At 41.4% G+C, this 25907-nt stretch overlaps 1 protein-coding gene across 10 annotated transcripts in view; it reads left to right on the forward strand.

Moving 5' to 3' along the window:
- ADNP2 (ADNP homeobox 2) overlaps positions 1-23909 on the forward strand; it is a 37285-nt gene extending 13376 nt beyond the window's left edge. For 4 of the 10 annotated variants that reach the window (XM_027118846.1, XM_027118847.1, XM_027118845.1 and 1 more), the window contains 2 exons: positions 5063-5152; positions 8811-13569. In XM_027118846.1, the coding sequence (XP_026974647.1) occupies positions 5063-5152; positions 8811-12086 (3366 nt within the window). In that variant the 3' untranslated portion in view covers positions 12087-13569. Of the gene's footprint in view, positions 1-5062; positions 5153-8810; positions 13570-16492; positions 16588-18568; positions 18776-21587; positions 22730-22818 lie in introns of those variants that run through there. The other 6 variants (XR_003435318.1, XR_003435316.1, XR_003435317.1 and 3 more) reach the window with 6 other exon arrangements.
- The last annotated feature ends 1998 nt before the right edge of the window (positions 23910-25907 follow it).

Genomic DNA, 25907 nt, shown 5'->3' on the forward strand with positions numbered 1-25907 from the left:
ATGATATTAACACTGTTTTGCAACTAGATTTTCATCATCTCAAACAAACTCAGTAACCTTGAAGTAGTAACTCCCCATGTCCCACCCCAGCCTCTGATAACCTCTAATCTACTTTATGTCTCTATAGATTTGCCTATTAAAAATATTTCATGTGAGTGGAATCATGCAGTATTGGTCCTTTTGTGACTGGTTTATTTCACTAGCTTAATGTTTTCAATGTGGCATGTGTCAAAATCTTAACTCCTTTTTATGGCTAAGTAATATTCCATTATGTAGACATATACCACATTTTATCAGTTCATCTGTTGATACACACAGGTTGATTCCATCTTTTGGCAGTTGTGAATAATGCTGTGGTGAACTTTGCCTCACAGGTATCTGTTTGAGTCCCTGTTTCAGTTTTAGGGTATATACCTCAGAGAAATGCTGGGTCATGTAATAATTGTTTAGCTTTTTGAGGAACCACCTAACTGTTTCCACAGTGGCTGCACCTTTTTCAGTTGCCACCAGCCGTGCATGAGGGGTCCAGTTTACCCACAGCCTTGCTAACATTTGTTCTCTCTTTCAGTCTCTCCCTCCCTCGCCATTGTGGCCACTAATGATGTTGAGCATCTTTTCATGTGCCTATTGTACTTTTTTGCCCATTTTTAAATTGGATTGTTTGTCTTTTTGTTGTTGAGTTGTAGTTTTTTATGTATTCTGGATATTAAACCGTTATTAGATATGTTTTGTAGATATTTCTTCCCATTTTTACTTTCTTGATAATATCTTGATGCACAAAAGTTTTAAATTTTGATGAGGCCCAATTTATTTGTTTATTTATTTATTTATTTATTTATTTTGCGGTACCTGGGCCTCTCACTGTTGTGGCCTCTCCCGTTGCGGAGCACAGGCCCCGGACGTGCAGGCTCAGGCGACCATGGCTTATGGGCCCAGCCGCTCCGTGGCATGTGGGATCTTCCCTGACCGGGGCACGAACCTGTGTCCCCTGCATCGGCAGGCGGACTCTCAGCCACTGCGCCACCAGGGAAGCCCGGTCCAATTTATTTTTGTGTTTGCAATGCTTTCTATGTAGTATCTAAGAATCCATTGCCAAATTCAAGCCAAGAAGATTTTCTCCTTTGTTTTTTTCTAAGAGTTTTATGGTTGTAGTTCTTTTTGTTTAGGTTTTGATCTGTTTTGAATTAATTTTGTATATGGTGTGATATAGGGGTCTAACTTTATTCTTTTGCATGTGGAAATCCAGTTGTCCCAGTGCCATTTATTTGACTAATTTTTCCCACATTGAATGGACTTGGCGGCCTTGTAGAAAATGATTTGGCCATAGGTGCATGGATTTATTTCTGAACTCTCAATTGTAGTCCATTAATCTTTATGTCTATCCTTATGTTAGTATTACACTTTTGATTACCCTAGTTTTGTGATAAGTTTTGAAATTGGGAAGTGTGAGCTCTCCAACTCTGTTCTTTTTTTTTTTTTTAACATCTTTATTGGAGTATAATTGCTTTACAATGGTGTGTTAGTTTCTTCTGCACTTGCCCTTAGTGTGTTTTCGATTACCTTCATTATTTTACTCAGGTTTCCCCATGTAAAACCCTAAAAGAAGTTTTTTTTCAGAACTCACACTAGGAGAGTATGTGGCATGTCTTGAGTGTGCTGGACCCACATCAGGGATCGGTCCTGACCATCCTTTTCATTGCTTGGTCAGCCTCGTTAGGCAGGCCCATCCCTTGAATCTCATTAAAGTGTAGAGGAAACTAGTACTGGGTTGCTTGATTAAAAAAAACAAAAAAACACATGTAATCAGTGGGAAAGTGGAAGAGACATTGGATGTTCTTTCTGTGTATGATGTGTGTGTTGCTTAGAGGAGAGATTTCTAATGTATGATGTGGACCCTTGAGGAATCATGAAGTTATTAGGGAGTACTACAATTTCTCTGGTGGCTGCAAATTCAAATGAAGCATTGTCTGAGAATTGAAAGTAATCTCTCCCATTAAATTACTGTTATATATCAAATGTTCATAGATACTGAGGTGATTAATATTATCCAAATTTATTTAAAAGTATTACTCTTCCTATCAGCTTTTGTCATCCTCTGTTTTCTCAATTAACAGCTATCAGAGATACAAATACTGTCACATGGAGGCCAGAAAGCTTTGAAGAAGCGGTAGGGAAAAAGGGGATTAAAAAAAGAAGGTCCCTAGGTTAGAGTGTCAAAGTATCTATCAGATTTATTGAGGGAGTTAGAGATAGAAGGAATTAATGTTGACTGTCTAGTAGAAGTTTGGATCCATGATCATTTTCGCCTTTTTGTCACCTTGTGGGTTATTACCTTGTAAGCCTTTTTTTCCTCCCAGTCTTGCCTTTGGTGCAAAAGCTTGACTACTCTAGCTCTTGCTTCTCACTGCACTGCACCACGTTCCTTTCTGTGCTGTTCTGCTCAGAGCTGCCATTTCTGAGGCAACTAGTGCACTTCTTTGCATCGAGTTACAGATTAGATGAGAACATTTCAACCAATGTTTACAAATTTGGGGTTGCTGCATCTAAATTAGGGAAGCTTAAACAAAAAGAGTGCACTGAACCCACCCCATGTCAATCTTCTGAGACCTATATATGTACAAACAGATTTTTAAAAATGTGTTAACCTATGTTTCTACATCTTATGTACAAAAATATATTGAAATATTCTTAATCCATTTATTTCCTAATGATTGTGGTTTTTTTCTTACTAGCTCTTTTTTTCCTGCATCTGACAATGGAAAGCACTCTTTCCTTTAAACCCTTCTCATCGCCTGTCATAGAACATTACTGCTTCCCTCTTCCTTTTCCAGTATTTTCTTATGAAAAATTTAAGCCTACAGAGATACTGAAAGTCTTGTACTGTGAAAACCCATGTACCTACCACGTAAAGTCTACAAAATTAACATGAATATGTATCTACACTCATCATTTTATCTTATTTTTTGATGCATTTCAAAGAAAGTTGCAGGCATTGATAAATTTGCTGTTTTTGTATTTGAAGTGAGACTTTCGTAGACAGCATATAATTGGATCGTGGTTTTTAACCCAATATGACATTCTCTACCTCTTATTTGAGTGTTTAGACCAGAGGTAGGCAAACTATGGCCCATGGGCCAAATCTGGCTTGCTGCCCATTTTGTAAATAAACTTTCTTGGAATACAGCCATGCTTATTAGTGTTTACATATTGTCTATGGCTGCTTTTGTGCACAATGGTGGGATTGAGTAGTTGTATCAAACAGAGACTGCATGGCTGTCAAAGCCTTAAATATTTATCATCTGACTCTTTACAGAAACAGTTTACCAGCCCCTGTTATTTAATGTGATTGTTGACATGATTGGGTTTAAATCTCCCATCTCACTGTTTCTTTTTACCTATCTTATCTGTTCTTTGTTCTTTTTATTCTTTTTCTGCTTTCGTTTGGATGAATATTTTTATGATTACATATTATCTCCATTTCTGGCTTATTAGCTATACTTTGTGGGTACCTTCCTCATATAATACTGCTTCACATATAGTATACAGCAGCATGCTTTCATTTCCCCTTCCAGCCTTTGTGCTGTTGTTGTCATATATTTTACCTCTATATATGTTACAAACCTCACAATAAAAGCAGTGTTCTATCCAGTTTTTTTTTATTTTATTTTTTTTTGCGGTACGCGGGCTTCTCACCGTTGTGGCCTCTCCCGTTGCGGAGCACAGGCTCCAGCGGCCATGGCTCACGGGCCCAGCCGCTCCACGGCATGTGGGATCCTCCCGGACCGGGGCACGAACCCGTGTCCCCTGCATCGGCAGGCGGACTCTCAACCACTGCGCCACCAGGGAAGCCCCATATCCAATTTAAATCCTTGTAATAATTTGCACTTTTCTCTAGTTCTGAATTGACCTGGTAGCAATGTATTAGCCTAGGTATAGTCCAAGGCAGATGTGATATTAATTGTCATTCTCTGGCTTAACTAATTCTTTATTTTATATTAAAATAGTCTTTAATTATTTAAAAAACCCAGTAATATATACTGTGAAAGTTAGAAAGTACAGGTTATCATTTCTTTAGAAAATAGAAATATGAAATATTAAATATGAAATGCCACGTGCCTGCGTTCAGAGATTTAGCTTTCTCTGTGTGTAAACATGTAAATGCGTGTAGTATTTACCACAGTGAGCTCATAGCGGTCACTCTTTTTTATTGCATGCTTTTTCAGTTACCTTCATCTTTCTGTGTCATTAAACGTTCATCCTATCTAATACCCAGTCCATACTCAGATTTCTCCAGTTGCCCCCAGATATTTTTCACACTCTGTCTCTTTGAAGCGGAATTCAGTCTGAACCCTGCTGCATCTGGCTTTAGTGTCTCAGAGTCACGTCCCTTTCCGTCTTGCCGTCCCTGTGGTGTTGTTAGCCACACACTTGAGCCCCTACGTCACTCCCCACCCTGACACTCTTCTCCGTGGTGCTCGCGCTGATGGAAGACAGTGTCTGCTCATGCAGTTTCTGTCTTTCAAAACTTACTTGTGGAAATCTCATCTGTTTATTTCTTATAAAACTGTAACTTTAAAAAATATATATATATATTTATATATATTTTTGAATTTACGGAAGACTAAATACATGGAAAAAAATCCAGCACCCTAACAAGTACGGCCAGGAAGGAAATCAGCTCTGTAATAGGATGGTTTAATGAACTACAATCAAGAAAGGATGGGAAAGGAAGAAAAAAATGTGCATTGAATTTAAGACACTGTAAAAACTCGGAAGACATATTCATTTATTATTCAAGTGTAAACTCAGTAAGTACTTGGTATAAATTAAAAGGCCGCTGCTGAGGTACAAAAACTGTAATATTAACTTGGATTATTTCAACATTTTCCCCAGGTCTCCAACTTGATGGGAACTCTGTCACAACTTGCCCTGGGCTGCATTTTCATTTCACTCTTCCCAAGTAGATTTCTTAGGTGCCAAGTAATCCCATCAGGTTCTAATTAAATATTTCTTTATCTTCTGAAATTATGTAATAATCTCTCTTTTTCTCCCTTTTTAAAAGGACCTTAAAGGCTTTGATCCAGGAGAGAAGTACTTTTATAACACATCATGGGGAGATATTTCTCTCTGGGAACCTTCTGGAAAGAAAGTGGTATGTATTTTCATTTTTGATTTTCATGTTTCCTAAGAACTTGGGGGTAAGTGTCAATTTAGTTCTGAGGAACATCATATGTTTTGGGGTTGCAGATGAATGAATGGGAGGAGGAGGAGGTGTAGTGTAAATATTCAGGGAAGTAGAAAGAAAAACAAAGTTAAACGTTTTGTGATATAGGATTATTGATGCTTTGAGAGTTTTCCGCCTATCAAGTTGGTAAAGTGATGTAGTGAAACTATTATTTGTCCTTGATTATTATATGTCTCTGATGTAAGAAGGGCTTCTGATTTATATAACTATTCTCAGTAAAAAGAAATGTCATGACTTTATATGTAATGAAGGTACATCCTGGTTTCAAAAATTAAAATAAGAATATGGAGTTTGAATCGAGGAACACAGTTTATAATACTTTGAAGCCTCACACTTAGGCAGATTCGAGCTAAAATATGTGACATACCGCTGAATACTCCTTCTTAAAGTGTTTTCTTCTGGAACACCCTTCCTGCCCCCCAGCCACTGGACCTATAGCACCTTCATCAGCGTCAAACCAGCACGTCACAGATATGACGTCACTGCCTCCCCTCACCGCTCCCCACCCCCATTTGGCCAGACCGTGTTGACCTTGGGAATTCTGGCTTTAACAACAAATTCCTGTAGCCAGTGAGTCATTTCTCCGTCAGAATTTTACTTAAAAAAATTTCCGTTGTCACCTTGTCCTCCTGAGTCCTGCTTTCTGCCCTGTTTTGTGTCTCTTATCCTCCTTAACCCGAAACTCCCCTCTCTACCCACAGATACAGGGTTCCTTGAAACTGCTTTGATTTGGTTATTCTGCTCAGAACAGCTCATAGCTATTCAAATATGCCTTGTTTTGAAGACCTTGGCTTTGTGAATATTTTCTTGGGCCTCCCTGATTTTTCTCATCCGAATTCTTAAAAGATTCTGTAACATAACATGCAATATAATTTATAATTTATGCTTTTCATCAATAAACATATTTTGAATTCCTGTTACAAACTAGGTAAAACTTTGAGTGCTTGATACAAAGAGGTGAAAGTTAGGGTTCTTTTCCTCAGGGAGTTTATGTTTTTGTTCGGGTGAATAGGGCCTAGCATAAAAAGTTAAATAACAATATGAAAGAGTGGAGATTGAATTTGTTAAGTAGATACCATATTGAGAAAAAAAACCAATAAACCACTGTTGCCTGGCATGGTGGAGGCTGTGTTGTCTGCTCGTTTTAGTACCTTACCCCTCTCTGTGCCGTAGGTAGCTTCTTGCTTTAATTTGTCTCTGGGTAATAGGATATGTGAACAGAGACAGTTTCGGGCACCATAGCAGAAAAGTGTGACCCTGCTGGATTATGTAGCTCATGCTGCACAGAAGTGAGATGTGTTGGACTTTTGGGTTTGGGACTGAGACGCTCAGGTTATATCAGGTGATGGAGCCCAGCTGTTGTGGGACCTGAGGACGAGGCCTTAGGCTGACAGAGAGACAGGGACTATCACAGGGACAGGATTTCCACCAGCACCCAGAACACCTGACTCCCCTTCTTTTCGGCTTCTCTCCTTGGTTATTTTTTCTAACTCTGTTACAGTGAACCAAGGTCTCACGCTCAAATTGTTTCTGATTGGTCACTGTCCTAGAACTTTCACATACAAGTTTTTCTCTGAACATTTTGTCAGGGATTTTGTGCTTATGGACTTACTATTTATTTTCCATTTTAATAGGTTTGTAGTGGTATCTGCTCTGGTGTTAGTTTGCATTTCCCTAGTGACTAATGATGTTGAGCATCTTTTTGTGTGTTTGGCATCTGGATACCCTCTTTACTTTAAAGTATTTGATGCTTAAAATGTTTTGCCAGTTTTCTAAAAATTGGGTTATATGTTTTCTTACTGAGACTTTAACATGTCCACAAAAATGATTCTGGACACAAGTCCTTTATTAGATATGTGGTTTGCAAATATTGTCTCCTAGCCTGTGGTTTGTCTTTTTATCTTTTAAACAGTGTCTTTCAAAGAGCAGATTTCTTACTTTGATGAAGTCCTGTTTATCATTGTTTTCTATTATGGATCATACTTATGGTGTCATATTTAAGAAATCTTTTCTTAACCCAAAGATCTGTTCAATACTAACAGATAGTAACAAGTTGTTAGTAAGTGCTATTGACTCTTTAATTCGGTGTAATTTTCATTAAGTATCTGGTTTTTCAGTACAGCATTTTGTGGAGTATAAGATGCACCATTTTAAAATGAACCACTAATGAAACTAAAGTAATACTTCACACTTAAGCTGTGTTGCAGCATTGAACTGTCAGTTGTAAGGTGTTTTCAGATTTCAGAGATATTAAAATATGGGGGGAAGAGTGTGTCAGAATTAGTGAAAAATGTTTTTTTACTTTGTGATCTGTGGTTGGCTGTTGCCCTAGGTTTATTATAGATCCTCCTTGAAGTGCCAGAACCCGGGATTTCTAATTGCTGGGAAGGCAGTAGTAACATGTTGTTGAATGAGTTTGGGTGATTTCTCTGACCAGTGACCCAAGAGGAAAACTGCATGACTAGGAGAGAACGTGACAAAACCCACTGGAGGGGAGTATGCGTATGTGTGTATGAGAGAGAGCGGTCACGAGAGCACAGATCTGGGAAGGAGCGGGGTGGCCTGTGGCCACTGCAGTAGCTGGAAAAAGGGTTGCAGAACGGGAAGGCCTCTGCCCCAGTGTTTAACCTGTCCGCACCTTAACCTCCCTCCTTTGTGAAACTAGGGCCCGTGTTTCCTGGGGCACCAGCTCTGGGGTCCGGAGGCTGTCATACTGCTCCAGGTTGTCAGACCAGCAAGGTTTCCTGGATGCTAGAACAGACTGTGCTCCTCAGTTGGCCAGCTGCTGTACAAATGTCTGTTCTTGTGCCCCAAGCTTGTTGAATTTCCCGTATTTGCCTTACAAAGAAATACCGTACTGTCAGAGTTACAGTCTGTGGCCTGAACTTACCTCAGGATTATTCACAGTGAGTTAGGCACAGTCCCTCTTTCTTCAGTGCTTGTCGCACGGTTTATTGGCTACTTGCTTGTGCCATGCGCTGTCTGTGTGTCTCCTGCCTTCTCCAGGAATCTGGGAAATGGAAGACAGTGATGATGGGGTTAACAATTTGCAAGTTTGGTTATATTAGATAAATTCCAGAAGTTTTAGAATTTGGAGTAAAAACAGCATTGGAACTAAGAGAAGTGGGATGAGAAGGGGAGACAATAACTTTTTCGTGCAGAAAATTGAGTTTATTTTAATTAATGCAGTTAGGACTGCATCAATTCAAAGTATAGGACTAAGTAATGAGATTTGTGGTTTAATGGCTGGCTTGGAAACAGGGTTCAGCTAACTGTGATTTTGGGGCCAAACTGTGTTTGTATGGCCTACATGCTGAGAATAGTTGTTACATTTTTAAATGTTTGAGAAGGAAAGAAATTGAAAAGAATACTGTTTTGTGACATGTGAAAATTTGAATTAGGGTCTCTAGTGTTATTTACACGTTATCTGTGGGTACTTTTCCCTTACAACACAGCACTAGATCTAGCCAGTTAGAAGAAAAAGAATCATATACTTGTCAACTGTAGAAGGTGTACCATCTGGTAGTTTTATTAAACTATGCTTGACTTTCTTTTCTTTTAACAGAGATATCGAACAAAACCATACTGTTGTAGCCTCTGTAAATACTCCACAAAAGTGCTTACTTCATTCAAAAATCATTTACATCGTTACCATGAAGATGAAATTGACCAAGAGCTGGTGATCCCTTGTCCAAACTGTGTGTTTTCCTCTCAACCCAGAGTTGTGGGGAGGCACTTCAGAATGTTTCATGCACCTGCTCGGAAAGTCCAGAACTACACTGTGAATATTTTAGGTGAAACTAAATCATCTAGGAGTGATGTGATAAGTTTTACATGTTTAAAATGTAACTTTTCAAACACTCTGTACTACAGCATGAAGAAGCATGTGCTGGTAGCCCATTTTCACTACTTAATTAATTCCTACTTTGGCCTGAGAACTGAGGAGATGGGTGAGCAACCAAGAGCTGACGACCCCCGTTCTACAGAGAAGATGCCCCCATCCGACAGGTATTACTGTAAAAAGTGCAGCGCCAACGCCAGCAGCCAGGATGCTTTAATGTACCACATCTTGACGTCGGATATACACAGGGATTTGGAGAATAAGCTTAGGTCTGTGATCTCAGAACATATTAAGAAGACTGGACTTTTGAAGCAAATGCATATTGCTCCAAAACCAGCTGCACGTGTGGCTGTACCACCCAACAGCAGTGCTCCGGGCATCCCAGCCACATCTCCTTGCTTCCACCTGGCCTTGCCACAGAACAGTCAGAGCCAAACTGTGGTACAGCCAGTTCAGGGTGCACCCCCCCCGGTGACTGGGGCCTCGGGCGCTTCTGGAAGCCTCACCCACTCCCCGCCTGCCGTTGCCCAGTCTCATGTGACTCTGGTCTCCAGTCCTCTGCCAGTGGGCCAGAGCAACCTTACTCTGCCGCCCTCAACACCTCAGCCTGTCTTTCTCTCTCATGGAGTTCCACTTAATCAGGCAGCAAACCCTCCTGCGTTGCCCTTGAGTCAGCCAGTGGGACCTGTAAATAAGTCGGTCGGAACCGGCGTCCTCCCCATAAAGCAGACCATCCGCCCGGGGGTTTTGCCGCTCAGCCAGCCTGTTGGGCCCATAAGCAGACCAGTTGGGCCTGGAGTTCTCTCGGTAAATAGACCTGTTGTGTCCGGTGTCCTTCCTGTCAATCCCTCTGTCACCCCTGGAGTTCTTCAGGCGGTCTCGCCAGGGGTGATTTCTGTGAGTCGGACAGTCCCGTCAGGGGTCCTTCCTGCGGGACAGATGACCCCTGCTGGGGTTATCCCTTCAGGACAGACAGCAACTTCTGGGGTTCTCCCTGCTGGCCAGGTGGTTCAGTCAGGGGTTCTCCCCATTGGCCAGACAGCGCCATCGGGGGTGCTCCCCACTGGGCTGACAGTCCCGCCGCGGGTCCTCCCTCCTGGCCAGACGGTCCCACTGAGGGTTCTCCCTGCAGGCCAGGTAGTCCCACCTGGGCTCCTTCCTCCCAACCAGACGGTCTCGTCAGGTGTTCTCCCTGTGAACCAGGGTATTAACTCTGGTGTTCTTCAGCTCAGTCAGCCTGTCGTGTCAGGGGTCCTTCCTGTGGGCCAGCCAGTGAGGCCGGGGGTCCTGCAGCTTAATCAGTCTGTGAGTACCAACATCCTGCCTGCTCATCAGCCCATCAGACCCGGGGCTTCGCCAAACACCGCTTTCCTAACATCAGGCTCTATTCTCAGACAGCTGATACCCACAGGGAAACAAGTGAATGGGATTCCCACATACACACTTGCCCCAGTATCTGTCACTTTGCCTGTGCCCCCTGGAAGTGTCGCCACTGTTGCCCCCCCCCAGATGCCCATCCAGCTCCTGCAGTCGGGCACGGCTGCACAGATGGCCAGCTCCATGGCCAGCCTGCCCTCCCCACCAGTGGTGGTAAATGCCACTCAGAATATGTTCGTTCAGCCTTCTTCGTCTGTGGCAGAGGCAAATCAGGTGCTCAAACAGGCAAAGCAGTGGAAAACCTGTCCAGTTTGCAACGAGCTCTTCCCTTCCAATGTCTACCAGGTCCACATGGAAGTGGCACATAAGCACAGCGAATCCAAATCCGCTGAAACACTGGAGCCGGAAAAGCTGGCGGCATGTGCACCGTTTCTAAAGTGGATGAGAGAGAAAACAGTTCGGTGTTTGTCCTGTAAGTGCTTAGTCTCAGAGGAGGAGCTTATCCGCCACTTGCTGGTGCACGGCCTGGGGTGCTTGTTCTGCCCGTGCACTTTCCATGATATTAAAGGCCTCTCAGAGCATAGTAGGGTTATGCACCTAGGGAAGAGGAGACTGCCCGTGGACTATAGCGACAAAGGATTTCAGCTGGATGTCGATGCCAATGGCAGCCTGCTGTTTCCCCACCTCGACTTCATCACCATCTTGCCCAGGGAGGAGCTGGGTGAGCGGGAGGTCTACTTGGCCGTGCTGGCTGGGATACACTCCAAGTCACTGGTGCCCGTGTACATCAAAGTGAGGCCGCAGACCGAGGGTGCGCCCGGGAGGCCTGGCAACCAGGCGCTGACCTGCCCTTTTTGCTTCGGCACCTTCGTGACGGCTGAGGCGTACGAGCTGCATCTGAAGGAGCGGCACCACATCATGCCAACGGTGCACACGATTTTGAAATCCCCGGCTTTCAAGTGCATCCACTGCTGTGGGGTTTACACGGGCAACATGACTCTGGCAGCCATTGCCATACACCTGCTGCGCTGTCGGAGTGCTCCAAAGGACAGCAGCTCAGGCCTGCAGGTCCAGCCTAATTTTATTGAGAACAGTGAACTGCTTTTAGTCAATGGTGAGGTGATACACGACTCCAGTTTTTCTGTAAAGAGAAAGATGCCTGACAGCCAGTTTGGGGCTGAGGAGCAGAGGGAGGGCGAGGAGCGGCCTGTCCCCACGAGCGCTGACAGAGAGCCATCCCCGGAGAAGGCGACGAGCGCCGTGCCTTCTAAAAGACAGAGGAGCGAAAGCAGGACGGAGGCGCCCCTTGTTCACGACGACGCTCTCCAGGTTTTAGCGTTAAATCCTAAAAGATATGAAGACCGTTCTTACGAAGAAAAAAAGCAGTTTCTTAGAGATTATTTCCACAAGAGACCATATCCCAGTAAAAAGGAAATAGAACTGTTATCCTCACTCTTATGGGTGTGGAAAATTGACGTGGCTTCATTTTTTGGAAAAAGAAGGTATATTTGCATGAAAGCAATAAAAAATCACAAGCCTTCTGTACTTTTAGGCTTTGATATGTCTGAACTTAAAAATGTTAAACACAGATTGAACTTTGACTATGAACCACAAAACTTGTAAAAAAAAATTAGGAAATCTAAAGTACTAGATACTTAGTAGTCTTTTTCAATTGAGATTTTTAAAAATGTTATTTTCTTCACTGTATGTTGAACTAATCAATTTCAGTGGTCTTTATGCTGCTCTTTAGATTTATTTCAGGTGCTCAGAAAGACTTTTATATAAAGAACTGAATAGTTCTTTCAAATTTATTGTTTCCTGCAGCTTGATTTTGTAACAGTTGTTTTTCATTTTTTCCTCTGTCATGTAAATTAAATCTTTTGATATTTCATGCATGCCTTGTTTTCCCAGTAGTGTCAGTATCGTATGATAAAAACTGAAATCTATATATGTTTGTTTTTCATTTAAGGAAATTTCAGCTTGTTTCAGAATACTTGATTAACTGCGAATTAAAACTGCTCTCCCTCAGCTTCACAAGTAGCAGCAGATGATACAGTAAATGTTTAGAGAAGTGAGTAGAAGCCCCTGTGACATGTCTGGTTCCTTAAGGATGCACTGCATTAACTTATGCTGATTTCTTCTTGTAAGGTATTTGCTTATTAGATTATACTTTCGATTTACGTTTTTTCAGGTTTGTCCTAACAGCTGTTTTTGATTGTAACTCAGAAAACCAAATGTTTTCATTTGTTAAAAATATACTGAACCTGAAGTCTGGTATTAAAGCTCATAAGTCAAGAGTTATTTTACAAATAAAAGTAATTCTGTAGGTACAAAAATACTTCTCAGTGTAGACTTTTCCCCTCTTTTTGATACGCTGATAAGTCTTTTCTCCATTCAAAGATATGACAATAAATCTTTAGTGCCTTTAGAACAAACACTGAAAACACACACACAAGCTCTCCTCCTAACCTAACTGTTCATAAACCAGTGAAAGGGAAGGACCGTGTTACTCAGGAATGAAATGTTGACCCCTGAGTGTGGCTACTAACTGAAATTTAAACACCGGTTTTCAGGGGTCAGGGTGAAATGAGTAGACTGGAGCTAGTCTCCTGGTTGGTGTATTAAATCTCTGACAGTTTCCTAGAGGTAAATGTATTCATTTTGGGGAAAAGGGCTTTCCCATGGCCTAGCTGTCCAGGTTACTGGGATGGGGTATTGCTAAGGAGCTCAAGTGTATTACTGTCCTTTGGACAGCTAAGCCTCAGTTTTTTCACACAATATAAAATAACTTAAAGCACCAGAAGCAGTAATGGAGACCATCCAGTTTAGACCTTAAGTCGTAGTGCTGGTGATACACAGCAGAGGCACCTGGGCAACATACTCAGAAGATAAGACAGTCTCTGGGAAATAAGATAATGTTACCGTATGGATTTTTGAAATATAGCTGCATGTCATTGCTGTAATGTGCGTTTTTGAGGCAGTCGTGAAACTGGTGTGTGATTGTTGGTGTGCTCTGTTGTAAATTCAAAGAGCTTGTTCAAGTTTATTTTTTTTTTACCTATTGTTTTCAGAGTGTCTATTTTGAATTAAAACTTGTTACACCACTGCAAGTAGAACTGTTTAATTCTTTTAACTGTTAAAACATCATGGTGACTCAGGAACAATCTAAACGTAGAAGTAGATACCATATTTATTTTCTAAAAAACATTACTTGTCATTGTGAAAATAAGCACAACCCAAAAGGGCTAATTACAGGGTCACAAAATAGATGTGGCTAGAGATCCTTGCCGTGTCTGGCAGCGGCTGGGAGTCGGCCATTCTCCAGGTTGTGCCCTGCTGAACGGCGCAGCTTGCCGTGTGCATGGTTTGACCCTCCCTTCAGTTGTGCACGTTAGGGGTTCTGTTGGCATTGGGGCCTGATCATTCTTTGCTCGGGTGACTGTCCTGTCCACTGCAGGATCGGGGCAGCATCCCTGGTCTCTACCCTCCAAGTCAGTGGCACCTCCACCCACCCCCCGGGCCCCCCGGGCTGGCAAATGTGTCCCTGCCAGGTGTCCCTGTGGGGCAGCATCAGCCCCTGAGGAGAACCACTGTGATGAAGGAATTCTGATTTCTAATTGTATTTCAGCTTTCGATGTGGAGTCTTTTTATACTACGCTAGTTACTGGTTATTAAATAATGTTTTAGGCTTATGGATCAAAATTTGATATAAGCTGAGCTTCAAAAAGTACATGGGAGTTCTTGCAAATGTAAAAAATGAGTAAATTTAGTACTGTTTTTGCCTCTGCTGTGCGGCATGTGGGATCTTAGTTCCCTGACCAGGGATCGAACCTGTGCCCCCTGCAGTGGAAGCGTGGAGTCCTAACCACTGGACTGCCAGGGAAGTCCCTATGTATAATTTGAAAATGAAAAACTAAACTATAGATTAATAGTGGTGGAGGTTTTTTAAACTACTCCATTAAAAGATTAGAAATTGAGAAGGAAAGGAGACAATCCTTTTTATTACCACGGTTACGAATAATTGTATACTTTAAAAAATTTTGTAATCTATGTAGCATGAACTCTAAAAATATTTCATATTTGGAGACACTGCTTAGGAAAGATCCTCCGTGTTCTCCTTGCTGCACGTAGTAAAGCCTCCCTTCTCCTACCCTCTCCCCCCCAGATTACATATTTGAAGTCTATTCAGTGAAAGACAAATTAGAATGTAGGATACTATTTTAGCTTCTGAATTCTGTTAACACATCCTTGTTTCGGATGTGTTATTTTTTAATAACTAGGAACCACATCACTTCATTTGTTACAGTGACTAATAAATGAGAGACAGTAATTCAGGAGTGCTCCAGAAAGCTTTTCATCCACCAAATAACAGGATAAGCACCTTCACCACCCACACCTTTGGTTATTTCTTCTTTTGATCACTGCTCTCCCACGCATCCCTCAGCATGCTGCTTCCAGAGTGAAACTGCTAGCAAATCTCAGTCTGTCGGATTTTGCCTTAGCAACTCAGCTGAGAAGCAAGTTGGCTTTGATTTCACCTTGTCCTAAGGCCCATGAATGTTTTCTCTAGAAAGCTGCAGGCGAATGAAGTAGGAAGGGCTGAGTGTGGACCCTACAGCTCTCGAGGACAGTAGGCCTCGGAGTCCGACACAACGGCAGGAGTACCTGCCTTCAGTTTCTGTGATGTGGGCCACAGGGCTGGCATGAGGGCAGGCAGACAGCAGAGGTGGCCGTGTCGAGGACAGTGCTGGGTACAAGGGCAGTGTTGGTACCACAGTAGCTTGAAGACTACATGGTATAGGTGGTGTCCGCCCACTCTTCCCCCTTCACCCTCATCAATGAGATCAAACAAAACATAGCCAATCAGTGAAGAGGCCAGGCCGGTCCTGAAAAGCCCACAGGGGCCAGAAGACCCTCATCCACGTACCACCAGGTAACCACAGAAACTAGGCTTCTGCACCACCGCACTGGACTGGCATTCCCGGGCCAAGGAGCTCTCCCAGGAATTCCTGGTCTGGGTGGTTCTCAGGAAAGGGCTGTTGCTCATATGAGACTTGTCAGTTGGCCTCCCTGGTGTTGTGGACACATCATCCTCTCCCTCAGGCTCAGGCCGGTTCAGTCTCCCTTGCAGAAGCCATGTGGTTCTGGTTCTTCATTCAGTATTGAAATAAGACCTCTGGAAATCCTACGCTGTGCTGTAGTTGGGCAGCAGCTGGGCCAGGCCTGCAGTAGACAGTTGCTCTTCTGCCCCCGAGTTCCCAGGGGTGTGTGGCCAGGGAGGGCAGTCGCCCACCTCCTGTTACCCTTTTCCAACAGCTCTTCACATATGATGATTATGTGCAACTTTCTAAGAGTTCACTAAAGAAAGCAACAACCCCGACCAATTAAGAAAAGAAAAAACAGCCCCAAAACTAACCTAGTTTTTACATTGTTTTTAAACAGACCTTCCTAGTAGATAATAAACATTTATCCACAGTTTACTATTGCTAGGAAATGGGCTGAGTATTTTAACGACAATGATAAGGATCTATTTAGTGCTTACTCAGCTGTGCACAGCTGACATGCATTTTAACTCTCAACCATCCTACAAGGTAAATGGTAGTATCTCGTTTTGCCTAAAAGGAAACCGAGGCATGGAGAGCTTAAGTAAGTTGGCCAAGGCAGGGAGCTAGTTAGGTGAAAAGAGCTAGGGCGATACCTGAGGGCCGAGCGCCATGCTCTTAGCTGGTATGATACATTCCTATGTTCACGTATTTCCCCATTTAAGCCTCATAATACTCTTACGATGTAGGGTTTATTTTACCTGCATTTTAAAGATGAAGAAATGGGATCCAAGGTAGAGTTACCAGCTGTACCAGTTTACTCAGGACTGAGGGATTTCTCTGAACTTTCAGTACCCAAACTGGGAGCATCCAGGCAGGTGGGGATAAGTTGGTCACCCTACTCAGAGGTCAGTTCACCCCCCACGGTGACATGTCCCTTAACTGATGCAGTACTGTCTGTAATAAATCTCTGTCTGCTCTCTCTAGACGCACACGTAGCCCTTTAGGGTGTCGAGATATACAGGGCATCCTGATCCTAGATGGTTACAGCACCAACAGTAACAGTGCCCTCTGTGTGCCAGGTATTGTTCTAAATGCTTTGCGTAATGAACTCAATGACATGATGTGTTGTGAATGAAAAGTGAGAGGAGGGAAGTCCTGGTTAGAACAACAATAAAAGAAGTACACACAGATTTGCTATTTAGATATCTTATAATGTCTCCCCATGTTACTAAATAGAGTCCCTGCTGAACTATCAACTAAGGAATAAAAATTCCAACTATGAGGTACTGCCAGAAAACTTTTCTTTAGTTTTTAAATATTTATTTATTTATTTATCTATTTGGCTGGGCCAGATCTTAGTTGTGGCATGCGGGATCTTTGTAGAGGCATTTGGGATCTTCAGTTGCGGCATGTGAACTCAGTTGCAGCATGAGGGATCTAGTTCCCTGACCAGGGATTGAACTCGGCCCTCCTGCATTGGGAGCGCAGAGTTAGCCACTGGACCACTAGGGAAGTCCCACTTTTCTTTAGTCTTAAAAACTTAAACTTAATTTCATTCTCTTACTGATAGTTATAATTTTAATGTTCTCAAACCAATTCCTTTTTCATAGGTGCTGAGAGTAAATATCTAAACATGCATTCCTTAACATAAAGCTTCACCTTGTAGCACACCTGCTGATTTATACTTCTGGAATCTATTTTTTCTGTTATGCAGTTATTAAATCTCAGCTTTAGAATTTTTCTAGTTTTTGATAACCTGTCCTAATTACTACTTAGTTTTTAAAATTTAAAAGTTAAAAATCAGATATCTGGGAGGGTTACCTTGTAAAGTAGATTAAAATCCAAATCCAAATCTGTTGTATCTGACAGGGATCTCTTAAGGCCACCATATTGGCAGGTGGAAAACAAACACTAACGCCATTCACTCAGATGGCCTAGCTCACTTTTTTTGTTCTAAGTCCTTATTGAATTTGTTACAACATTGCTTCTGTGTTATGTTTTGGTTTTTTGGTCAGGAGGCATGTGGCATCTTAGCTCCCTGACCAGGGCTCAAACCCTTGCATTGGAAGGCAGTCTTAACTACTGGACTGCCAGGGAAGTCCCCTAGCTCACGTTTTGAGAGGGAAAATGTATATAACGCTGCTAAACAGTAGCTAACACGTTTTCCACAGCCCGTTAAAGGAGGTGCTTCCCAAACCACTTTTCTTTATCCGACTCATAAAATCATGAGCAGTGTTCGTTTACTTTTAAACAAACAAAAAATTACATAAATTCCTTTTCAGAAGGAAAACTTTAACAATTAAAATTTAGAATTTTATCAATATTTAAATTATAAATCAAACCAGCTATATAGGTATGTTTGCTATGAACAAACTAAGACAGATCATGTGGTCATACTATCAAATGCAAATTCAGAATTAGTTGTCATAAATGAATATATTTTTTCAGAAATTAGTTGCTTACAGTTTACAGTCCACGATATGGAAAGTTTAATATATTAATTTACCATTTGCCTAAACATAATCTGGAGAAAATTGAATAATAGCAACGAATAATGATTCGGTAGTTTTTCTTAAAACAATGTTTCTATATAGATCTATCTTGAGCGTTAGTTGAGTTGTAAAATCCGTAAAAACAACAGTTTTGCTAGAGTTTATAGATAAGTTGACTCATTCTGCCTCCCCAGTCCTCTGTGGAGCAGCTTTCAGAATTGTTAGACTGAAGACCCGGAAAATCCTACATTGACTATGAAATAGTGATACTGACACACATACACACACACAAACACACACACAAGTTAATATGATATCAAACTCGGACTACATCTCACAGATTCTAGAAGGAGTTTCCATGCAGACTTAGATTTAAGGTCTTCTCATTACAAGGAAAGCACTTTTGGTCCTGAAAAGGACAGGAGATTTATCCTCAGTTTGCTGTTGTCTTGTGGAAGATGACTTAAGAATTCTTAACACTGGGAAAGTCATGAGATCATTTTAAAGAAATTATGCGTTTTGCAGGGAAGGTAATTTTTGGTTATTTTTAAAATTTAATTTTGTCTAGATTTTATATGTGCTTTCAAATAACTAACTGGAGTGGCTACGTACATCAATAAGACAACTTACACAAAAGAAGGAGGGCAGCTGATGCAGGAATTTCTGAAGCTCACTGGGGAAGCCTAAGTTTAGCCGGGCCAGTGGCTCCTCCCCACTCCAGTCACATGACTCCAGGCATGTTAGCAGAGGCCTTTTCACTACGTTCAGCTCTAAGGTGAGTGCCCTTCTCATAACTAATCAGAAGATCAATAGCCTCGCACCAGAACTCACATTGTTATCACAGTAGTTCTTGGTGCCCTGTTTCCTTGTTGCCTTATATTTCACTGCTGACCTTGTTTTTCTTCACAGGTGGTGGTAATGACCATCTTGGTCCAATAAGCCACTAATTTAGAAGTAAGCAGGATACACATATATCAACACCCAGTACGTAGAATTTTCTAACCATATCCTAGCTATTGGCATTGCCAATTTTTTGGCCTCTACATAACATTCTGTGTTAGATGATTTGATGACTAAAGGTGAAGCTGGGATACTGAAAGTAGATGTATTGTTACAACATGGAATCAACTCAGAATTTTAAAAACGAAAATGGAAAATCTTGGTAAATTCATTATGAGATCTATTCAGTAATCAAAGTAGATTGACATTACTGTGATTACAGGTTCTTATCTGAGTCCCACTTAGAAATGAATCTTTAAATATATGTTTAGAACTGCACACTTTTTTTTTTTTTTGGCTGTGCCGCGCGGCTTGTGGGATCTTAGTTCCCCGACCAGGGATTGAACCTGCACCCTCCGCAGTGAAAGCCACTGTACTGCCGGGGAATTCCCAGAATTGTACACTGTTGTCCAAATGAAACATATCTTATTTCCAGGATCAAAATACCCATAATGTCTGAGGGTTGCAGTGTAATTAAATGATATCCTCAATCTAATTTCTCAACACTTAAGAAGTTCAGGGTGTGAACTACTTAACCTTACTCTGCCATCTGAGAAGCTATGCCGGTTCTGGCTGTACTTTGCCTGTTTTTCCATTCACAAAATGGCAGGTGGGGAGAGGTGATTCCTTCTGTGTTTCATAAGATATGGCCTCAGTATAATATGTTTTATTTTCAATGCACTAGAAATAGAGAATGGGTCTTTGCCAATTCCTGGACAGTTAATTAGTAATTAACTGCTTCCTTGCAATGACTTGTGTAAGAATAGATTATTAGTTTGGCATCAATGCATTCCTGCCCTACAGGGTTGCCAAAGTGTCTACAAGAAAAACACTAGACACCCAATATCTTGTAATAACCTATAATGGAATATAATCTGCAAAAAAGCCTAGTCACTGTGCTGTATGCCTAAAACTAACACAGTGTTGTAAATCAACTATACTTCAATTAAAAAAAAGACTAGACGGATTCAAAGAGTTCAGAACACAGTATATTCTTGAGGGTAACCATAAGAGTCTTTTGCCTTCTGATATAAAGTCCACCTCATTTGGTTGTAACTCAAACTATGTAGACTAGCATAAAAGTCTAAGAGATTGTCTTTCATTACATTTCTCCATGCACCCCGCATGGTCAGGACCTTTTGCCCATGAGGATAAGCAATGTGAAGGAAGACAGTGCCAGAATGATTAATTTTCTTTGATTTAAAATTTAATATTCATTTATTTAAAAAATTAAGCTGCTACCTACATTTGGTAATGTTATATTCTTCCAGTAGTGGTTTCTCACTGCTAAGACACTATTTGTTTGCATAGTCTAAGATTATCAGCAACATTATTTTATAAGTATTTCACTATCGGGATAATATTGCAGACTTTTCTTCCTAAAGCAGTAAAGTACCTTTGGACCGGGTTTTCCTGGGTATGTGCTATATATATCTGTCTGCCTATCATAGTTTATATCGATTGAGATGATATGTCCAGTAGTAGAAAGATGCTAATAAAAATGCAAAGGGCAGCTTGAGTCGCAGTAAAGCAAGGTGAAGTGCTTTGACTGTTGAGTTCATCTGAAGCTGTCAGAATATGTTACACACATCAAGTGTGTCTGCCTCACTTCAGGGGCTTTAGGGAAGTGGGAGGTGCACTTTCACGTACAAGACGTGCAGAGTCCCTACAAACCTAAAATCTAAAAGAAAAGGGTGAGGCTAGAACAAGTTACTCTGATGACATGATTTTGGATAAATGTGGTCTTCATTACTGTATAACGTACTATAGGTTTCCAAAATTTGTCAAAATCAGCCTTTCATGTTGGACCTTTTGAGTTCAGTGGTTCAGTCCCTCGTCACTGGAGGCTCTGGGAGTTTGTACAAGCGTGTGTGGCTTGGGTCTGTGTTTACATTGCTTCAGCCCCTTCCCCCTGATTCGTTCTCATATTTTCACCTGAGCCCACCTGTGAGTTGGCGTTAAATTGCCACAGACTGAAGCGTGAACTGCCCTAGAGATTTAAATCCTAACATTGATTCCTCGCCAGGTGCTAGTTACAAAATCATAACCTGAAATGAAAAGATGGTAAATAGATCAAATAGCTTTTTTTTTCTGTTGCAAATTCGGTTGGCATCTGAATATTTGGATAGATTAGTTAAAAATCCAAATATCTTGGTAATTTAAATATATCACTATATCTTAGTGTTTAAATCACAGCAATGTCTGAGATATAATTCAACATACCCGCAAACTCATCAACTGTCCTTAGAAGTCTTCAAGACTCCTGTCTGAATCTTCGTTCTGTAATAAAGAAACATTAGTTTAGGATTAACTGAATTTGTGCATTTGATTTATGAATAAAATTTATTTTTAAGTTTTTAACGACTGTGCAAAGAATAGTGTTGGTTATTAACTTGGTAATTTGAATTGCAAAACTATTTTTACATGGAATGCTTATGTTTTTAAGTTGATAGCGTTGCTTAATAGAAGTAACTATTAATTCAATTTGATTAACTTCTTGTTTCCATTATCGCCATTTGTAAAACCTGACAGGAATTTTACAAATGAGCAGGGGCTGAGGTGCTTTCTGACTTGTATTAATTTTAAAGGATACATATTCAAAACCTCTTGATCACGTGCAATGGTGGCATGCTAAGTATGCAATGCAGCCACTGAAGATGGCGACCAGTGTGGTTGTGGACGGGCACTTGTAGCCACGAGGTACCTCACTCATCCATTCGTCATTCCCAGCTACTTCAGTGGTGATGCCAGAGGGAGCAGACTTGCCTCAGGTGTGACCTGAGCCCGAATCCAGCACCTGTGCCCTGTCGACTAAGAAACGTGCCTTCCTGAGCTGCTTCCTTAACAAAGGTTCATACTCCTTGTGCCTTATACGTTGTTTGATGGTAAATGAGGCTTTCTTTAAAGGCAAGTTTTGAGAGTTGCAATAAGAAATAGGTGTGATTTTTTTTTGGATGTTTCAGTAGAAAATGTTTCTGAGAGTATGTATTTTGCATTTGCTTAGTACCTGCAGTTTGCTCACCTGAGTCTGACAATCCTGTGGAAGAGATAAGTTAGGCTTTGCTTCTTGCTGATGAGCAAACCGGCCCAGAGAGGTAAATGACTTTTCTTAGGCCATATGATACGGTGGTTGGCAGAGCCAGATCTAAGTTGGAGTTACTGACTTATTTTCTAGCATACACTACCTCTCCATGAAGATAAGTCTTTAAAAAATAATGTTTTAACGTGGGATAACAGATGACCTCAGTGAGAGAGAAACGGGGAAGCTGCTCAATCAACCCGAGTGCAGCCGAGGTTGCTCACTGGTGGAGGGGAGGGAGAAGAGGCCGGCAACACCTGCAAGCACTTGAAGCAGCACCTGAAAGTGGGGTCCTTGTAACAGGAATCCCACAGGCCTGCTGCTTTAAACTGATGTGATTCCCACAAATCGAAGGAAGCGGCAAACTGACGCAACTTATGTTTGACTTTCAGATTCTCCAGCAGCGTTTTTCAACCTGGGAAGGGCCGAACACCCTACAAAGGTTAAGGAGCGTGAGAAAGAAACACTTTCAAAGCTGGACAGCCCTAAAGCCCAAGCGAATCGCAAGCTGCTAACAGCAGTGCACGTGACGGCGCTATCTCCACCCCCGACCCTGACGTCAGCAGACCTTCCCGTGGGCTTCAGCGAGGACGGATTCTGCTCTGGACAGCCCAGAACTTACTTGAAGAAAGCGTTCTGCTGTTTGAAGAGGTCAGGATAAGTGTTGTCTGAGAGGACGTGAGTGATTCCATGGCCCTGGAGCCTGCCTGCTCTGACACCTCGGCCTTACCTCATTTCAGGTTCAGAGAAAATTAAAGTCTCCGGCTCCACCAAAACCCTAGGACACTAGCTCCACCCCTTCAGCAGAGGCACAGCCCAGAGGCGAGGACGAACACCTCCAGGGCGGCTGGAGCACCTTCTTCTGACACTGGCTGCCCTTCCAAGGTGGGTGATAGTATCTCACTCATCGCTGTGCCAGCTGGGCTTGTGCAAGGACAGTGTAAAAAGCTTCGTTCTTTAAAACCTGTAGAGTCTGAGTGGCACATGAGTCCTGTCTTTGCTGCAAGGGTCTGGGGTTCATTCCGTGCTTTTCCTTTGGGTACTGAATTCTGCATTCAGTTAGGAAGCATCACATTCAAGTTATTCCTTGTCCCCAGACCTCACTGCCCTCACCTTTCTGCCTGGAACGCTCCAAACCACGCTTAAAGCAGCTACTCCTTCTGTTCCTCAAACTAAGACCAGCATGATCCTTAGATGCATTGTCGAGAAATTAATGTAATCTGGGAACGTGTCATGTGACCTTTAAGGCCCGTTCATACACGGACCCCAAAATGGTTCGTTGCTCCACATATTCTTGGTTATCAGACCACAGGTCAACAGGGCAGTGTGTGTGTGCAAAAGGATGTTTGTACACAGGCACCTGAAGAGAGAGGGAAGGAGCCTGGATGAACAAATCAGCTAAGAATCCAAAGCGTTATTTCTAGACTGCTTATGACCAGAAATTTGTACTCGTTTCCTTTTTTCCCCCAATTTAAAAAATTGTTAGAATACACGTAATATAAAATTTACCATCTTAACCATTCTTAAGTGTACAGTTTGGTGGCATTTAAATACATTCACATTGTTGTGGAACCGTCACCACCATCCATCCAGGGAACATTTTTATCTTCCCAAATTGAAACGCTGTCTCTATTCAACACTAACTCCCATATTTCCCCTCCCCCAGCCCCTGGAACCCAGCGTTCTACTTTCTGTCTCTATGTATGATTTTGCCAACTCTAGTGATCTCCTTTAAATGGAATCATTCAGGATTTGTCCTTTTGTGACTGGCTCATTTCACTCAGCATAATTCCTCCAGTTTCATCCATGTTGTAGTGTGTGTCAGAGTGTCCTTCCTCTTAAAGGCTGAATAATATTTGGTCATATGTATTTCCATTTTTTGTTTATCTGTTCATCCTTTGATGGACACTGGGGTTACTTCCATGGTTTACCTACTGTGAACAAAGCTGCTGTGAACATGGGTGCCAAGATGCCATGCTCATTTGCTTTCAGTTAACGCTCAGCATGTCTGGGCTCCCGTGAGGCTCAGCTGTGACCTCTACGTGTCCGGGGAGATGGGCTGCGAAGCCCTTGCTGCACCTGGTGCAGGACGAGATGTGACTCCCTTCTTTGTGTTTTTCTGTACTTTACAAGTTTTCTAAAATTAAAGTGTGTTTATTTAGTTCTTTAAAAATACAAGGAGTGTATCATCGAACAGTGCTACCGGTTGGGAAAGGTGATTAAATCCAATCGACCCACACATAAGTGAGATCACTGTATTTGTCTTTCTCTGACTTACTTCACTTAGCGCGATGCCTTCAAGGTCCATCCATGTTGTCGCAAATGGCAAGAGTTTATTCTTTTTTATGGCTGAGTAGTATTCCATTGTGTGTATGTATGTGTGTGTATTTATGTAAATATGTATTAATGAAAATTATATGTATATAATTACACTAGGCCTGTCAATATTTTCTTTATATACTTAGGAGCTCCTATGTTGGCTGCATAAATATTTACAAATGTTATATCCTGTTGTGGATTGAGCCCTTTATCACTATGTAATGCCCTTTTTGTCTCTTATTGCAGACTTTGCTTTAAAGTCTCTTTTGTCCAATATAAGGATAGCAGCCACAGCTTTCTTTTGGTTTCCATTTGCATGGAACATCTTTTTCCATCCCTTCACTTTCAGTCTGTGTGTAATGGAGACAGCATATAGATGGGTCTGTTTTTTTAATCCATCAGCCACTCTGTCTTTTGGTTGGAAAATTTAATCCATTTAAATTTAAAGTTATTATTGGTAGGTATGTACTTATTCCCATTTTGTTAACTGGTTTCTGGCTGTTCTGTAGTTCCTCTGTTTCTTCGTCTCTTGCTCTCTCCCTTGTGGTTTGATTACTTTCTTTAGTGCTGTTCTTAGAGTCCTTTCTCATTATCTTTTGTGTGTCTGCTATAGGTTTTTGTTTTGTGGTCACCCTGAGGCTCTCACATCTAACAATCTGTATTTACGACAGTCTACTTTAAGTAGATAACAACCTAACTTTGAACACATTCTAAAGCTCTACATTTTAATTGCCCCCCAAAATTTTATGTTGTTGGGGGTCACATTTTACACCTTTCATCTTGTATATCCCTTAATATTATTGTAGTTATCGTTACTTTTACTACTTTTGTCTTTTAACATTCATATTAGCTTTGTAAGTGATTAATGCAATACCTTTACCTTTATCAGTGAGAATTACACTTTCATATGTTTTCTTCTTAATAATTAGAGCTTAAAGTCATCCTTTTAACATTTCTTGTAAGGCCGGTTTAGTGCTGATGAACTGCATTAGCTTTTGCTTGTCTGGAAAACTCTATCTCTCTTTCAATTCTGATTGATAACTTTGCCAGGTAGAGTATTCTTGGTTAGAAATTTTTTTCTTTCAGCACTTTGAATATATTGTGCTACTCCTTACTGGACTGCAAAGTTTCTGCTGAAAATACTGCTGATAGTGTTATGGGGGTCTCTTGTATGTAATAAGTTGTTTTTCTCTTGGTGCTTTTTTTGGAAGTGTAGTAGATTTACAATATTACATTAGTTTCAGGTGTACAGCATAGTGAATACATATTTTTATAGATTATACTCCATTAAAAATTATTACAAAATCATGATTATAATTCCCTGTACAATATATCCTTGTTGCTTATCTATTTTACACATAGTATTCAATAGTTTCTATAACTTAATCCCATCCCCCTAACATGCTCCTCCCCACTTCCCTCTCCCCAGTGGTAACCACTAGTTTGTTTTCTATATCTGTGAACCTGTTTCTGTTTTGATATATACATTCATTAGTTTTATTGTTTAGAT

Source organism: Aethalodelphis obliquidens, unplaced genomic scaffold (assembly GCF_003676395.1).
Source record: "Aethalodelphis obliquidens isolate GAN/ISIS:26980383/991018 unplaced genomic scaffold, ASM367639v1 scaffold19, whole genome shotgun sequence".
In the NCBI taxonomy this organism is placed as follows: Eukaryota; Metazoa; Chordata; class Mammalia; order Artiodactyla; family Delphinidae; genus Aethalodelphis; species Aethalodelphis obliquidens.